Raw genomic sequence first — 16,895 nt, forward strand, 5'->3', positions numbered from 1 at the left:
CAAGACCTGTTCCCAGGTCACATAGTTTACATCAGCCCCAGAGGGTCAGGGAGGCCAGGGTGGCCCTGAGATGGGCGTCCCCTCCCCACAGGTACTTCTGCCAGCTCATTGATGGCCTGGAGTACCTGCACAGCCAGGGCATTGTGCACAAGGACATCAAGCCGGGGAACCTGCTGCTCACCACAGGCGGCACACTCAAGATCTCGGACCTGGGTGTTGCCGAGGTAGGTGCCTCTTCTGTGGGAGCGGAGAACCAGAGTGCTGCCCCCCCTGCACTTCCTGATGGCCACATGCACTGCCACAGGCCCTGCACCCCTTTGCTGCGGATGACACCTGCCGGACCAGCCAGGGCTCCCCTGCATTCCAGCCACCCGAGATCGCCAATGGCTTGGACACCTTTTCTGGCTTCAAGGTGGACATCTGGTCAGCTGGGGTCACACTGTAAGTGCCACAGACCCTTGTTCCACCCTAAACATGCATCATGCAGGCTGTCGAGGGTCTGCAGCATCCCTCCAGCACCCATGGGCCCTATCTGGCACAGGGTGACCTGAGGTCCAGAACCCCCTCACTCCCAGGCACCCACCAGAGGTGTTTGCCCTTTATTTACTGAGATACAGCTCATGTTTGCCTTGCAAAGTACACAGTGCCCAGGCTGTGGTACAGAGCGGTGGGGTCCTACAGCCCCCTAATTCCTGACGTTTTCATCAAAAGGAAGGTGTGTGAGGGCCGGGGTTTTAGCTCAGTGGTTTCGCCATCTGCACAAGCGCAAAGAGCCAAGTTCAATCCCTGGTACCAAACAAAAAAAAAGGAAGGTGTGTGGTGCGGGTGGGAGTGGCTTCAGGGCTATTGTCCCTGGCTGGTCCAGGACCGAGTCCTGCCTCCAGCAGTGCGGAGTGGGATGAGGGGGCTCCACGGGCCCTGGCCAGCAGCTGACCACCCCCCTTCTCCACCTTGGCTGTGAAGCTACAACATCACGACAGGCCTGTACCCGTTCGAAGGGGACAACATTTACAAGCTGTTTGAGAACATTGGGAAGGGGGACTACACAATCCCAGGTGACTGCGGCCCCCCACTTTCCGACCTGCTGAAAGGTGGGTGTCTTCCAGAGTTCTGGGATGTGTGTGTGTGTGGCAAGACAGTCCTAGCAGCAGCCTTGGTCTAGGTGCAGAGGCCTAGGGTTCCTTCTCACCACCAGCCTGAGATCTTGTCCTTTCTGCCTCTTCTGAGCTGAGACTGTGCTGCTCTAGTGTCCCTGGGGAACTTGTGGCACAGTGGGGTCACTAGGACTCACCTGTGAGACCGGCACTTCCTCCACATGCATGCCCATCTTCCTGGTTGCCCCTGGAACTTTGCCTCAGGTCAGGGTACCCCAAAGCCACCAGTTTTGGGCCTTTCAGGACTGGGTTTCCCTGGTGTCCCCTAGGGCCCTGGGATGCTTCTTGTGCCATATAGCAGGTGGTATCAGGTGACCAGTCACACACTGAATCTGGTGGGCAATGGAGTAGCATGATCCTCACCCTAAGGTTTTGTGCACAGTTGCTGTGGCCAGCAGGAGGCCAGGCCAAGGTGCTGGCACATCTCAGCCCTGTCTGCACCTGCTGCCTTGGTGCTCAGGGCCTATGCGGGGCCAGAGTGGGTTGTCCTGTAGGTAGGTGGCATTTGAGGATTGTGGGCAGAGGTGGGACAGATGTTAGCAGTGGGCAGTGGAGGCCTTGGGGTCTTTGAACTAGCTCCAACCTGGTCTGTGTGCTCCCCACAGGGATGCTGGAGTACGAGCCAGCCAAGAGATTCTCCATACGGCAGATCCGGCAGCACAGGTGAGTGGCTGCCATATCACTGTGTGTGCTACAGAGCTCTTGTGGGGTCACCCTGACCCTCGGCCTGTGGAGGTGGTAAGGTCCAGATGGAGCAGGCCATAGGCCGAGGGGAAGTTGGTGAGCTGGATGTCTGCTTGAGGAGACTGCAGGGCAGAGGTCTGATCAGAACGCTGGAGGTGGGCACGGCAGTATGAGATGTGTGTAGCAGTGCTACTGCTGGCCTGGACAGCCCCATCTCAGCTCAGTGTCTTGGGGATATGAGGCATATGTGCTGCTCCTTCCTCTTTTCTGGTTCCTCCCCAGGAAATGAGTGTGTAAACCAGGCTGGCAGCTTCAGGGCCCCATGTGAGCAGAGGGTCCAGCTGGCACTGCCCCTCTCACTGGGTTCTGCAGTCCTCACAGGCCTCATATCCAGAAGCAAGGGTTTGGTTGGCACCAACATGTTCTGGGATCATCTGGGGTTTGAGTATCCTTCCTGGAGTGTTTGGGGAGGTGCCAGGCCCCCGAGGAAGGGCATCAGTCCTGGCCCACCCTGGCCCTAATGCCCAGCAGTGGTTCAGTGTGGACATAGGGACAGTTGTGGGTTGGGATATATGGGGTGGTCAGGGCCAGCAACCTGAGAGGGTCATTTGGCCACAGCCCGGCTTCCTGAGGTCCTGAGATGTGTCCCCACTCTGCCTGGCCAGCACAGCCTTGTGCTGTGGGGCAGCAGGAGCATGATAGGGTTGAGAGCCCATGGCACAGGGCTGGCAGCTTAACTTCACCCCAGGGGTTAGCACTGGCCAGGACACTCCAGCTGGGAGTGGGAGAAGTGGCTGTAGACAGAGTGGGTGGGACCCTGTGGTATAGCCTGGCCCTTGGCTCCTGTGTGAGTGGTGGCCACTGGTCACCCAGCAGCCATCCTGATGGACGTCAAGACATCTGGGCTTTTGCAGCTGGTTCCGGAAGAAACACCCACTGGCTGAGCCACTGGTACCCATCCCGCCCAGCCCGGACACCAAGGACCGGTGGCGCAGCATGACAGTGGTGCCCTACCTAGAGGACTTGCATGGCCGCACCGATGAGGATGAGGACGAGGATCTGTTCAGCATTGAGGATAACGTCATCTACACCCAGGACTTCATGGTGCCTGGTGAGCTGGCAGAGGCTGTGGCTGGGACGTGCAGAGCTGGCCTGGCCCACATGTCTTATGGGGGGTAGCGCTGTCCCTGGTGGCAGATCCCTGGTCCCAGAGGGCATAGAATCGGGCTGAGGGAGCTGCCCAGCATTGAGGGCAGGTGTGTCTGGGAGGGCTTCTGGGCATCCATCCCAGGTACTGCCTCGTGGTCTGTCAGCTTTCCCTGCTCAAGTCCAGCACAAACTGGTCGTGAAGCTGGAGAGCCCAGGGCAGGGGCTTCTTGCCCCTTCCACAGGGCAACCCGTCAGCCAGCCACACAGAGAGGGTCCAGAGCCCTCCTCTTGGTCATTGAGGCAACTGTGCCCTGATCCTGTCACCTTCTTTCCCAGGTGGCCAGGAAGTGTCTGAGGCAGGGCTAGTGAGGAGCGAGGAACATGGAGGAGCCAGGGAACCAGCCCTCTGAGGAGAGGAAGCCGAGGAGGAGCGAGGCCTTAGTGTAGCCTCCTCCCGCCGTCCCTGCCGCCTGCCCCATCCAGTGCCCCTGGACTGTCTTTGCTATAAAGCTCTGTCTGCTGTGTGTTTGGGTGATGCACTGTGGCTCCCCTCCGCCAGGCCCCAGTGGCCGCTAACTACTGCCAGCGTTCCTGAGGGGACAGGCGCCGCCTGAGGGGTGGGAGGGCCAGGCAGGTAGTCCCAGGGCATGGGGCTGTGGCTGCAGGGGAGGGTTTTGGAAGGTTGGGGTCAGGGAGCCCTGCATCGCTTCCCCAGCACTGTACAGCAGCACCTGGTCCCCATGAGCCCCACTGGCCTAGCTTGGCAGGTGGCCTGAGGCTGAGCAGGGCACTGGAGGCTGTGCTGCCTCCTGTCAGATATGGCCCCTGGGTGCCAGCTGCTTCCTGGGGATTCTGGGCATCCTGGGAGGGGAGTTATACATGTGGGGTCCTGTGGGAGGAGGCTCCCATGTTGGCTGCCTGGCTCTGCCTCGGGCAGGCCGGCAAAACCTAGCCTGGGCCCTTTGCCCTGACGGGCAGTCCCTCAGCCCCCGGCCAGGGCACCAGACCAAAACTTCCTTGTGGACTGTGTACTGGCACACAGACCGTGGTTCCCACGTGGGAACCCCTTGGGCCCCTAAGTCCATCAGGCCTGCCTTGGCTTGAAGAGAGGTAAGGTTGGCAGGGAAAGAATAGGGATGGGTGGTTACCACCTTCTCCTCTCCTGTACCCAGCACCCAGGATTGTCCAGAAGGTGCCCCTGTGCCTGACATTGCATCCCCAACCGGGTATGGCTCTTTGTGCAGAAGCAGGATGCTGTGGTGGCTTGGGCTGTGGCCCACTTGCCCCGGGCTGGTTCTGCTTTATACACCTGACTGTCCCCACCTGGCCTGGCAGCCCTGTCACCATCCCAAGAGCTGGGTCCGGGCTGCGAGTCGGCAGGATGTGAGACCTAATCAGCCCAGACCCAGTGACAAGACTGGCATCTCATTACCAAGGGCACTGTGGAAGCTGGCTGTGTCTGCATATGCAGGGTTGGGGCAGGCAAGCTCTAGAAGCCAAGTTACGCCAGCCCCACCCAGCACAGGGCACATACTGGCCCCAGGAGCCTCAGGCAGCAGGTTCCTGTAGACATCTGCAGGGTTGGGCACGACTGAGTGACCACACTAGCTCCCAGTGGGTGGGCTGGCCGTGTCTGCAGGAACTGCTTGAGAGGCAGGCCTCCACCTCTCCTTGCCTGTTGTGCACGTGCCTAGCTGGGCAGGGTGGCTGCAGTGGACCCTGCCATGCCGGGGACGAGAGCCTGGGTGGGGGTCTGCAGACTGACCTCATTCTCATGGGCTGTTTTGGCCTTCGAGCCCAGCTTATCCTATGATAGCAGGTGGGTGCAGGGCAGGCTCCTGCCTGCTCTCCTTTTGAAGGATTGGGGTCCCTTCAGGTGCCACTTGAGCCACAACAGGCAGAGGGGTCCACCCAGGTGCCAGGTGTGGGCTTGGCACAGGGTACTCTTGCTCCTGGCTCAGGTGGTGCTTGCCATCTTCCTCTTAGGACAGGTCCCGGAGGAGGAGGAAGCAGGTCAGAACGGACAGAGCCTCAGCCTACCCAAGGCTGTGTGCATGAATGGCACGGAGTCTGCACAGCTGAGTGCCAAGCCCAAGGCCGGTGCCACCCACTCAGCCCGCAAGGCCTGCTCCAGCAGCAAGATCCGACGGCTGTCGGCCTGCAAGCAGCAGTGAGGGCGCCGCCTGCAGGTGGGTGAAAGGTGGGACAGGGGCAACCTCTAAGCCTCTGTGGGGAAAGGAGGGGTTCCTGGCTGTCCCCAATAGAAGGTACAGGGTGTGGAGCTGTCACTGGGGCTGGCACTTAGGTGGCCACAGCCAGTTCTGCTCGGTCCCTGGTCTCTGGCGGTCCTGCCAGTCACTGCAGCCTGCAAAGCCATATAGCAAGGCTGTGCCAGCTGTCATTCCCCCCACACAGCCACTGTTGTCATGGCAGGGTCAGGGATGGGTTGGAGGTGCTCACTTTCCAGAGCACCCTGTCCAGCCGCACCAGGATCCATGGCCTGTGCTGGGCCTGCTGCTCCGGGAAAGTCCATGCTAGATGCAGCCCTGAGACTCTGGATATGGCTGCAGATGGCAAAGGATGGCTGGGTGGTGCCTGGCAGCTCACTGTGAGCCACTGGGGTCCTGGAAGGGCTGAGTTGTCCAGGGTCCCTCGGGGTTCCCTGTGTGCCTCCACCTGGCCCTGCCCAGCCACATCCCCACTGTACTGCTGAAGTGTCCTTGCCTCCTGTAAGGGAGCCCATGGCAGGAAGTGGCCTCTTGCTGTCTCACCCTGTTGACCAGGCCTTAGTTTCCCCAGCTGTCTAGTGGCTTCTCAGGCACGAAGTGAGGTCCAGGTGCCCAGAGTGACCACTAATGTCCTCTCGCCCACAGCCTGTCTCCAGGAGCCACGGCCCATGGCCGTGGCCCAGGCTCTCAGTCTTCCTGCTGGTTTCCGGCCCACTGCCTGCCCAAGAAGGTGGCCACCATGCCTCTGTGCTGACCGCTCAGGACGTCAGGAGCACAAGGGCTAGGCAGCGGGGTGACAGGGGTCTTGGTGCACCCCTCCCGGGGCCACCTGTGCACAGCACCACTGGGTAGTGGACACGACCAGACTCTGCAGTCCTGTGTAAAGCCCTCCCCGGGCAAGGGAGACAGAGGCCCAGCCTCCAAGATGCACTTTATGTTCAGACTACTGGCCCTCTGCCCGCCCCCCAGCGTCTGCCCCTGCTGCTGGGGACATGCCGCGGCCCTGGAGAGCAGGCTCCTGCCAGCATCTTGCATGCAGACCGCCTGAGGGAGCCCCGTGGCCTCGTTTTTGTTGTTTGGTTGGTCCTTCTCTTTTTTTTTCTTTTTTTTTTTTTTTTTTAAATAAAACAGGTGGATTTGAGCTGTGGCTGTGAGGGTGTTTGGGAACCATGGGGAGAGGGATGGGAGCACATGGTCCCCACAGGCAGGACCCCATCTGAGCTTTGTCTTGCTCAGATAAGTGGCCAGTGGGATGCTGAGGCCACAGTGGTCTTGGGTCCCCAGTGAAGACCAGGAGCAAGCAGGAGTGTGCATTAAATATTTAATAATCGACCAGAAAACAAAAACAACACGAGAACGCCATCTTGGGGTGGGACAGACTGGACGGGCAGCAGCGAGGGCAGGGCCGACGGCCCCATCTTTTGGCAATAAATAAAGCTCGGGAGACTTGAAGCTGTGCCGCCTGGGCTGTGTTCTGTCCACATCTCCAACACTGAGTCCCCGGTGGCTCCTCTGGAAGGGGCAGGCATGGGTCGCCAATCGCATGCAGGACAGGACGGATGGAACAGCGTGTACAGGGAGACAGCATTGGCAGGAGGAGCCAAGTTCAGGGCTGGTGGCTGTGGCAGCAGCGTTGGCGGCGGCAAGCGCAGTTATTGCTCGGAGTGGGAGGGGGCGCGGGCTGCCGCGAACACATGCCGCGGTGAGGTAAACGGCTTGGTGGGGTTGGCAGCCTCGGCCTCCAGCCAACCTCCTGGGTCCTGGGATGGAGAGCTCTTTGATCCTTGGTCCCCAGTCAGTTCCTACCCTGATGGGGATCACGCATGCGCCTGGCGGGCAGTGGCCTCCCCCCTCCCGAATACATGCTCCTGACCCCTCAAGCTTCAACTGGGCATGGAGGGAAACTATGCACATCCCTTGAGATGTCAGATCCCAAGCCCACACTGCAGTCCGGGACCACTGCCCCTCCGAAGCAGAAATGTTGCGCTGTAAGGCCTGGAAGCTGTTGTCTGAGGCCATGGGCATTGACTTTTCCTTAAGGGCCCAAAGATGGGAATTTCTTCCTCCAGTCAAGCCAGGGTCATGGAGCATTGCACCTCTTGATACCGTGATGACCAACCCACAGCATGCCCAGAAAGGGCAATGGGTGTACACACCTGGAGGGCAGGAGGTCGACAAGGGGCCGTGGCGTGTGCACGTGGGACTACGACTGCTGGCCGCTGAACTGTACACATGCGCGCCTCTAGGGATGCATGGAGCTGCGAGTGTGCACACCTGGGACAGCCAGAGCACCCGGTCCGCACATGTGCACAACGGGCCAGTGTGGTCCAGGTGCATACATGCGAGGGCATCGCGTCCCCAGGTCTGTCCCACTGCCGTCGCTGCCGAGACCCCAGTGCCAGAGAAGCTGCCCGGAGGTAGGCTCGGGGCACAGGACTTAGGCCGGGCTGTGGTCGGGGGATGTAGGGGCAGCAGCGACGACCAGCGCTGGGGCTGCAGGGACTGGCTCGGCCAGGCACGGGGGAAAGAGTCTCTCCTCGAGGCCTGCTGCCAGCTTGTCCAGCAGCTCCCTGGAGGGCTCCACACAGAGGCCTGAGCCAGGGCAGCCTCCACCGCCCCCCCCACCGCCGGGCTCCTCCTCGATGACGGGAATGGCCAGGTCGTCGCCCGTGCTGGCCAGTGCACGGCCCTCGGGTGGACAGTCGACACTGTCACCACGGCGCAAGGGCGCACGCGCAGGCCGAGGCACGCCAGCAGGCGGGACTGTAGGCCCCGCAGCAGGGGCTGCACGTGCACCACCAGGGTCGCTGTGCTGCCTGCCGCGCTGCTGCCACTGCTTGCGTGCGTGCGTGTGTGGATGCGCGCGTGCACGGTGGCGCACGGTGGCCGGGGTGTCATCGAAATGCGGGTCGTGTCGCAGGAACTCGTGGAAGAGCGCATCGGTCTTCTCATCGATGCTGTAGTCCCGCCGCGGCCGGCGTGACCAGGCACGCGGACTGCGTGGAGAGGGGGCGGGTGTGGCCAGCGGCGGCTCGATGACCGCGAGGTCGTCACCTGCACCGCGGCCACCCTCAATGCTAACATAGCCACTGTCCATCTGCAGCAGCCGGCGAGCCTCACCATCCTTGGGGCGCGGGGGCGCGGGTGGTGAGGGTGGTGGGAAGGCAGGCACCGCGCCCCCTGAGCCAGAGCTGTCGCCACTGCGCACCGAGTCGCGGTCGTTGCCACTGCTGCTGTGGTCTGAGGCGGTGGCCGCGTGCAGCTCGAGCGAGGCGCGCAGGCTCCACAGGTCGCGGTAGCTGGCCTGTGCCTGCTCGGCGTCCAGCTCCGGCTGCTCGGGCCCCGAGACGGCGCCTCGCTCCAGGGGGGACTCGGGGCTCACTCCTCCCGCTGCCTCGGCCGCCTCTAGCCTGCAAGCCAGGCCGCGGTCATCAGAGCCCGTCAGCCATCAGAGCCCGTCGGCCACCCGCCTCTGGGGGTGGGACCGGGAAGGGCTGCAGTAGGGTGGGGGAAACCTCAGGACTGGACTGTGCAAATGTCCCGGGGCTTCAGGGGCAAACTGTTCCTCTAAGAGTTAACTACCATTCCTCTCTTCTAGTCTCTCCAGGGACATGGGGGCTGGAGGATGGACCAGGCAGTCACTTCACCCACACATCACAGGTTTGATAGGACCAGGAGAGTGAGGCATAGAAATGAGTCACTCGCCATAGACAGGAGCTGCCCAAGTCTGGAAGGCACCCTGAGCAGTCCCGTGCACACCCCACCCCTCGCAACTCCTGTTGGTTTGGGCACCAGTTTCAGGACAGTTGCTTGAAAGTTGGGGTTGGAAAGGGATGGAATTATGGTGGGAGAGATTATGAGATTCTGAGAGGGGGCTGTCCATCCCTTAAGGAGTCTGGGCAGGCGGGAGGGGACTGGGCCCCACTGAGGAGCCCCTCAGGCCTTGGACTCCACCAGGAAGCGGCAGCACTAGGGTGGACACAAGTCCACGGTGGCCCTGCCTGGGCAAGTGGCCCTTCTTGGGGACCCTGGGGCCATCCTCTGGAGCCACACCTGCCCCCCTACCCTTACCCAGTCTCTCCCTCCTTCCCTCCTCCTTCGGTCCTTGCAGGGGGACCCGAGCGCGTGTCCACAGGGCCAGGAGGGTGCTCCCTGGGCCACCTAGTGGGGACGGAGCAGGGCAGGGGCCCACAGGTCCACCCCTAGCACCTCTATCTACTGAAAAATACCTGCCGAGAGCGGGGGGCGGGCTGGTGGGGCTGGCCAGAAAGGGGCGGGGGGGTGGGAAGGCCACAGCGTCGCCAGCACGGGCGATGTACTGGATGAAGTCTGCATAGGGGGCGTCCCCCTCATCCTGCTCCATGCTCTCGCTGGCTGCCCGCTGCCGCTGGAAGTGGTGGCGTTTGGGGGAACCTGTATAGGGTAAGGTTTGTTGGTCTGCTTTGTTCCCCTTACACACACACACACGCGCACACACACACACACACCCATATTCAGGCAGCAGCTCCCAGGGCATGATAGGTGTGGAGAGTAGTTCTCAGGGTACAGTGAGGAAATTGAGGCACAGGGCAGAAAAATCAAGACCAAAGAGCAGGCTTCAGTTAAAAAGACCATAGGTTAGGGCCAGGGATTTAGCTCAATGGTTCTGCCGCCTGCTTTGCAAGCGCAAGGTCCCAAGTTTGATCCCCGGTACCAAAAAAAAAAAAAAAAGACCATAGGTACAGCTGAGCACAGTGGTGCACATCTGTAATCCTAGCACACCTAGAGGCTAAAGCAGGACAATAGCAAATATAAACCTAGCTTAGGGAACTTAGTGACTCTGTCTCAAAATTTTAAAACCAGGGACTAGGGGCCTGGGATGTACCTCAGCAGCACCACGCCTACCTAGCAAGCACAAGGTCCTGAGTTTGATCCCCCGTACCAAAAAATAAATACGTATATAAATAATAAGGAATGGGGTCTAGGGATGTAACTTAGTGTGGAGGCCCTGGGTTCATATCCCTAGTACTGGGGGACAAAGGCCTTGGTTAGAAGTAGTGCCCAGAGGAGCCCTGGCCAGACAGGCGTGGGCTGGAGCAAAGGCACCCAGTAGCAGCCACAGCTGGGAAGGCGTGGGAGAGTCAGGGCCAGGCTGGTGGGAGCCAAGGTGAGTGAGGGAGGTACCCTCTCCTGCAGGCTGCACCCTGGCCCAAGGAGTTCTAGGGGTGCCCTGCCCCCACCTAAAGCTTCCTCCAAGGGAGCAGGCAGTGGGCAAACCGTGGGGTGGGCAGGGCAGCCACACCTGGCAAACAGGTTTGGGGCCTCTGCAACTGCCAGTGACTGTAATCACCACCAGGAATCAGGGCTCCATCTGAAAATGTGGGGCTTGTGCTCCACCCAGACGACAGCTTCCCCATCTCAGGATCCATGGCCTCTACAGGACAGCAGGCCCAACCAGCCCCAGTCTCTCTGAGCTGCTGCTATTCACTGAGGTCGAAAGCAGGACAGTGCCTGCTTTCCCCATCCCCATGCACACTTGGTCCTGCCCTGGGTTCAGGATGAGGAAACCCTGTACCCAGGGTTAGCAGGCCACTGCCTAGCAGCCAAAATGGCCCCCAACCTGTCTCTGAATAAAGTCTTATTGGCACACAACCATGCTCATTCATTTACATCCATCTCTGGCTGCATTCTAGCTACAAGAGCAGCACCAAAGAAGGAGCTGCAAGGAGATTGGCCGCAAAGTCCAAAAACATCACTGTCCAGTCCTTACAGAAGACACTGGTTTCCCCAGTCCTTCTCCCCGAGTCTCTACCAGAAAAACCAAAGCTCAGACAGTCAAACAGACAAGGTGGCTAAGGTCACCCTAGGAGGAGACAAGGGAAAGTCATTGCCAGATGGAACAAAATGCACCCAGAGGGCATCTAGCTGGGGCACACCAGGGATACAGGGACCCCTGACAGCCTTTTTGGCCAGCTTAGGGCAGTTACCCTGCCAGGGCCTTGCTGCCCATGGGGGTGGCAACTGACCTCTTGTGTCCAGACTGGATGCCCGCTGGCTGGGCTCCAGCTTCCATTTCTTGACCTTGAAGTAGGGGCTGGCCCCATCCAGGCTGGCATGGCGGCGCAGGCGGGTGAAGAACTGCAGGACAGTGCCTGGCCCGGAGCCTGCCCCCACCTCCCCAGGCCCTGCCGAGGTCCCGGGTCCACCAGCCTTGGCACTCCTGGCACCTGTATCCAACTGAGAGAAGACAGGGAGCATTCTCAGGCAGGCAGTCCCCTCCCCAGCCCCAAGTGCCAGCCCTAGCTGGGCACCAGGAGGTAGTACCCACACCCCCACCTGGATGAACCTGCTCAGAGCAGGAGTGGGAGGGGCTTCTCCCTCTGACACCTTGCCAGTCCCTGTGCAGAAGAGTTCAGGGATAAAGTTCCCAAGGGTGAGGGGCTGGGACTCAGGGTAGGTGCTGGCTGTGTCCCCTGCAGTCACCCAGAACCACACAGAGGAAGCCTGAGGTCCCCTTGTGTGGGGGGGGGTGTGCCATGTCCCTTAGGCCTGTAAAGGCCAGGCACAAAGCCACAGAGTGAGGATCTTTCTTGGGGTGGGGGCACACGAGAAACAGCCCCAGTTCTCTGGACACCCCAGGGAGAAGAGAGGGAGGTCCTTACCGAAGCACTTTCCCCAGAGTCGCTGGAGGCTGAGGGGCTGATTTCTGCAAAGTCAGAGGCGCCAGCAGCAGAGTTGTAGGGGTCACCTGGCAGGGCGGAGCTGGGGCCCACAGAGCGGCCGGTGAGGGCCTTCCCCGGGGGCTGTGGGACAGAGCCAGGCAGGGGAGGAAGCAGTGACAGGTCAAAGAGCATGGGAGGGTGAGGGGGGACCCAGCCCTCAACCCACTCAGCCCCAGGGGTCCAGCCAGCTGCCCTCCCACCATCCCTCACCTGGAAGATGGCCAGGCTGTCCTTAGGGGTGGTGGCCGGGTTGGGTGTGGCAGCTGAGCTGGCCTCACCCAAGTCACACTCGTGGATAGTGATGATCTTGAGGGGTGGCAGGTGCAGGTGGGTGAGGCGGGAGTTCTTCAGGTGGTGGAAGTCTCCCTCAGTCAGGGTATACCTGCAGGAGGAGTCCTGGTCAGTGCATCTCGGGGCCCAGGGGTGGGGTCCTGAAACGTTATCCTCAAGCCCAACCTCCTCTACAGAGGAGCAGCCCTGACACCCTGGACCATAGCCTCCTAGCCACACACCCTCACCTTCGGCCCTTGTCCTGAGCCTTCCGGCTCTGCTCAAACAGGGCAGCCTCGTTGAAGGAGACCCGGCGGCCAGTGGAACTGGTAGACAGGAAGCGCTCGGTCTCCACATCTTGGCCCTCAGGGTCCTCGCCCCGGAACTCAGGGTCTGCCAGGAGAGCCAAGAGAGGGTGGGCCCCGGGTGGGCCGTGCTCTGTCCTGGGCAGGCCATGGGAATGGGGTGGGACCGGGAGGGTGCAGGGTTGAGTAACCGCAGGACGGAAGGAAGGACGGATGGACGGACGGACTGGGCGGGCTGGGGCAGGCGGGGCGGGCTCTCGGGCACTCCCTCATCCGCTCACACACTCACTCGCTCAGCATGCGCCTGTGCGCACCTACGCCTGGGCGTTAAGCAAACAGAGATGAGTCGGAATCGAGCTGCGCCCAGTCTGGTGGGGGAGACAGACAGACACAGACCGTCAGGCGGCCTGAGGGGGCAGGCGGCAGGCAGGTGGACAGATGGACGGATGGGGTGGTCGGGCCAAGCAGGCCCCTCACCTTGGGCAGGGTGGGCGCCATTGTCCAGGTAGGTGGTGGTGGTCTTCTCTGTTTCTTCCATGGCCCTAGGGTGCCAGGGAAGGGATAGCAGTGAGTGGACTGATGACCCAGGCGAGCTGCATGTCAGGGTCCTTGGGGGCAGGCGCACCTGTTGAAGCGCTGGTGGACTTCCCAGCAGCGTTTACACAGGAGCAGGACACCCGACAGCACCACCAGTGTGCCCCCAATGAACAGTGACATCACCACGACCAACAGCACATAGTTGTCCAGGATGGGATCAGGCTGAGCCTGCAGGCATGTACAGGGAAGAAAGTGTCAGGGTCCTGCCCACCGCCCTGACTTCTGGTGCACTCCTACACCCCATCCCTCGCGGTCACCCACCGTGGGACGGACGGTGGCATTGTCCCACGATGTTGTCAGGGCAACTGTGGCGGTGGTGGTGGCTGCAGTGGCCATCGTGGCAGTGGGCTGCATCTTAAGGCTGGGGGAGGGGAAAACGGACTGCTCAGCTCCAGCCTCACCGGAGCTACTGGAAATGAGCCCCTCTTATCCCTGCTGGAAGCAGGAGCCCACACAGGGCGGTGAGTCATGGACAGGAGGGGCAGGGTGCTGCAGCAGCCCCCGTCCTCTGCAGACTGTGCAACGGGCGCGCGGGGGGGGGGCTTCTCCCTGAGGACCTCAGTTTTGGCATCTTTACCCCTAGAGAGGTGTACGTGTGTGTGTGTGTGTGTATGTGTGTGTGTGTGTGGATCACAAATGCCTCCCTGGCCAGTGTGGCTGGCCCAGCAAGGTAGTATGGGCCTGGGGGAAGCCCTGTCCAGAAAAGGGAAAGCCCACCTAGGGAAATGGGGAGCGTGAGACTGGGGAGCACTCAGGCAAAACCCCAGGTGCCCTTATGGTGCCTCAGACAGGGGGATTGGCAGCCCCAGCCAGGTGTCTCTGTCCGCAGATAGGACGCAAAGGAACTCGCCCCAGCCGCGCCAGGAACCCCTCCCAGGAACCCCTCCCCACAAGTCACGACTCAGGAGGTGAAGGTCCCTCAGTACCCACGCTGGTGGGAGTGGAAAGGACAAAAGAGGCGCATCTGCTTCTGCCCCAGAATCTGGTTCCCATGGCGACCGTGCGCAGGGCGAGCTGGGGGGCGGGTTGCCAGGCAGAGGGAGGATGGCGGGGAGGGGGGCGCGGGGGCGAGGAGGCCGCCTGCGGGGGCGCCCCAGCCGCGGCGGCTGCAAGATGGCTGCTCCGCGCGCCCGACCGCCAGTGCCCAACCTGAGCGCCTGCACCAGCCCAGGCCCAGCTGACTGGCCTCCACAGCTACCTCGCGCTTGGGGGAAACTGAGGCTGGGGAAGGGGCTCTCAGTACTCGGTAGCGGGGGCGGGGGTGCCTCCAAACTGCACCTGACCTACCCAGGGCGGGAAGGGCGGAACGGGAAGGGGGGGGCAAGGGTATGGCCGCTCTGGTCAGCGGCATCGAGCCGGCACAGCGCGCACGCAAGCCCCTTTCCCCACTAAAGAGGAGCGCACAAGCTCCAGTATCACTAGCCAGCCCTTTTCAGGCTTCGAGCCCCTGGACGGTGTGTGAAACTGTGGCCCTGAGAAGGGGAAGGTGCGCAGGGCGCCCCGGTGTCCTCAGCGCTCCGGGTCAGAGGCTGGCTGGGACTCCCCGGTTTGGGAGACAGGGGGCCCCAGATGTAGGTCGGGAAACAAGTTCAAGCTGAAGGGGGTGGGGCAGCGGCACAGGCATGATGACGGGAGGAGACCGGGAAGATGAATGGAGAGAGAACGAGAGGTGGGCTGGGGCGGGTGCGGGGGGGGGGGGGGACGACGCGGGACTGCCCGTGGGAGGCTCCCTGCGACCTCGAGCCGACTCCTTTGGCTACTGCGCTAAGGCAGGAGGTCGAGGCGCTGTCGCCCTTGCCCAATTTAACCTGGAGAAACTGAGGCGGGGGAGGGCGCGGGCGAGAGGTTTCTTTGCCAGGTCGCTGGACCACCGGGCGGAGTGCAAAGCGACGCAGGCCGCTCTCGGGCCCGCCTGGCTCCTCCACATCCTACCTCGCAACGCGCGGGGCAGGGCCAGGGGGCTGGGGCCAGGGCACGCCCCAGGGCCGGCCACCATCCCGGGTCACGCGCGCTACCCGCCCGCTCCCCCTCCGTCCGCCCCGTGCGCCCCGGGCCCGCCGCGCCTACCTCACCGCCGGGACGCGCGCGGCCCATGGGCAGCGGGCGGAGGGCGGGCGGCGGCTGCGCGGCACTCCCCGGCTGGCTCAGGCACCCGGCGCAGCGGAGCAGGCGGAGAATTTATGAATGGAGAGAGCGGCGCGCGCGGGGGAGGCCGGCGCGAGAGGAGGGGCCGCACACGTGACCGCGTTGGCGGCGCTCCCGCTCGGTGCGCCCGGTGCCGCCCGGTGCCCAGCCGGCCGCCCCCGCCGCTCTCGCCGCCCCGTCTGGCTAGCTCCGCGCTGGCCACCGCCTCCCCTTCTCTTCCGGCGGGGGCGGGGGCGGAGCCTGAGCTCCCGGGCGCCCCCTCCCGCGGCGCCCGGGTCCCCACCCCCTGCAAGGCTGCACGACTCACCTAGTCCAGGTCCTTGGCCTCCAGGGATACATCGCCCGGGGCCTAGGGTGCGTAACTCCCCATAACTCAGGTCCCTGAGGCTCATGGCCTCCTTTGGGTGCAGGAATTGCCCTGTATCCCAAGGCACTGGGCCAAGGAGTCCAGGGTGCACCGACAGTCAATCTTACTCATCCCCTGGGTGCACAGTTCCCTCCAGTCTGGGATCTGCAGGGTGTCCAGGCCAAGGGATCTGGGGACATGAACCCTACCTGTTTCCCTAATGCATGTGGGTCCCCTATGGCACTGTCAGGGGCCCGCCATAGTCCCCTGTCCCCTGTCCTCCCTCCAAGGTACAGCAAAGGAGAGATGGTAACACAAGTATTCAGAGTGTTGCTGAGTGTCCCCCAGGGCCCACCTTGCACCCACAGAGACCTGCTCCTCATGGAGCGTCATGCCAGCTGAAACCCTGCTTACAGAGACAGCCTATCCCCTTTTTTCTTTTTGGTGCTGGGAGTCTGGCACATTAAACTTGTGCCTTATGACTGAACTACACCCCCAGCAGTAGATATACTCATCCTTTTAATTGGTTAGACCACCAGCCTACCACCAGCCTGGTCCAGATCACATCCCAGCTACCCTGGGCCTGTGTGCCAGGCCTCACAATAGCACCCTTCTAACACTGAGAATTCAGACTCAGGCCAACCTCAGAACCTTGGTACCTGTATGTGTCTGCCCATCATGTGCTCTTTGAATGCTTCACTCTACTCCCAATTTTCCCAAGAAACCATTGGTTTCATAGCACTCCACCACCCACACCCTGGGTCCCCTATTCTGCTATCTGTGTGGCCCTACATCAGGCATTCTACTCCTCTATGTTGTCTTGCCTCATTACATTGTGAATTCCAAGGACAGGAACTTTTTCTTTTTTCTTTTTGGTTTTTTTTTTGGTACTAGGGATCGAACTCCGGCCTTTGCACTTGCAGAGCAGGAGATGGAACCGGAACCACTGAGCTAAATCCCCAGCCCCCTAGTCTTTTATTTTTTAAGGACTTGCTGGGGCATGGGGGCACATGCCTGTAATCCCAGCACTCTGGAGGCTGAGGCAGGAGGATTGCTGTGAGTTCAAGGCCAGCGTGAATTACAGAGAAAGATCCTGACTCAAAAAAACATTTTTTTGGTTGAGTTGCTAAATTGCCCAAGCTGAGCTGGAGCTTGTGATCCTCCTGTCTCAGCCTCCCACATTTCTGGGATGGCAGGGATGAGCCACCATACCTGGCAGGATAAGAACTTCTTAATGGCTGGGTCCGCAGGCTGAGCACAGGGCCAGCACACAGGAGGGAATGGACGTGTCTGCTTAGGGACAGCAAGGTGATTAA

General features: G+C 61.4%; 2 protein-coding genes across 4 annotated transcripts in view; one reads left to right on the forward strand and one right to left on the reverse strand.

Moving 5' to 3' along the window:
* Positions 1–6,667, forward strand: part of Stk11 (serine/threonine kinase 11) — a 23,088-nt gene extending 16,421 nt beyond the window's left edge. Inside the window, exons 4-10 of one of the 3 annotated variants that reach the window (XM_004865973.4) lie at positions 92–224; positions 305–441; positions 964–1,091; positions 1,760–1,817; positions 2,753–2,949; positions 4,974–5,176; positions 5,861–6,667. In XM_004865973.4, coding sequence (XP_004866030.1) covers positions 92–224; positions 305–441; positions 964–1,091; positions 1,760–1,817; positions 2,753–2,949; positions 4,974–5,161 — 841 coding nt within the window. In that variant the 3' untranslated portion in view covers positions 5,162–5,176; positions 5,861–6,667. Of the gene's footprint in view, positions 1–91; positions 225–304; positions 442–963; positions 1,092–1,759; positions 1,818–2,752; positions 2,950–3,323; positions 3,512–4,973; positions 5,177–5,860 lie in introns of those variants that run through there. The other 2 variants (XM_013065934.3, XM_013065935.3) reach the window with 2 other exon arrangements.
* Positions 6,523–15,371, reverse strand: Cbarp (CACN subunit beta associated regulatory protein). Its single transcript, XM_087201418.1, has 11 exons — positions 15,156–15,371; positions 13,350–13,449; positions 13,117–13,256; positions 12,969–13,033; positions 12,435–12,579; positions 12,127–12,298; positions 11,857–11,997; positions 11,221–11,431; positions 9,445–9,628; positions 7,372–8,625; positions 6,523–6,975 (listed from the first exon to the last, which is right to left on the reverse strand). Exons 2-10 carry the CDS (start codon positions 13,440–13,442, stop codon positions 7,653–7,655), a joined length of 2,124 nt encoding a protein of 707 aa, XP_087057544.1. The 5' UTR covers positions 13,443–13,449; positions 15,156–15,371; the 3' UTR covers positions 6,523–6,975; positions 7,372–7,652.
* Between the last annotated feature and the right edge of the window lie 1,524 nt (positions 15,372–16,895).

Source organism: Heterocephalus glaber, unplaced genomic scaffold (assembly GCF_053883595.1).
Source record: "Heterocephalus glaber isolate CG9 unplaced genomic scaffold, H.glaber_assembly_v1.0 deba00001760, whole genome shotgun sequence".
Lineage (NCBI taxonomy): Eukaryota > Metazoa > Chordata > Mammalia > Rodentia > Bathyergidae > Heterocephalus > Heterocephalus glaber.

What these genes read in the sequence shown, in the direction of transcription:
- Cbarp (XM_087201418.1), bottom strand. Translation starts at nt 13,442, where the DNA reads ATGCAGCCCACTGCCACGATGGCCACTGCAGCCACCACCACCGCCACA. An exon ending in GTCCACCAGCGCTTCAACAG is followed by an intron (nt 13,034 to 13,116) that starts GTGCGCCTGCCC and finishes CTGGCACCCTAG; the next exon opens with GGCCATGGAAGAAACAGAGA. An exon ending in ATCCAGTCTGGACACAAGAG is followed by an intron (nt 9,629 to 11,220) that starts GTCAGTTGCCAC and finishes TACCCTATACAG; the next exon opens with GTTCCCCCAAACGCCACCAC.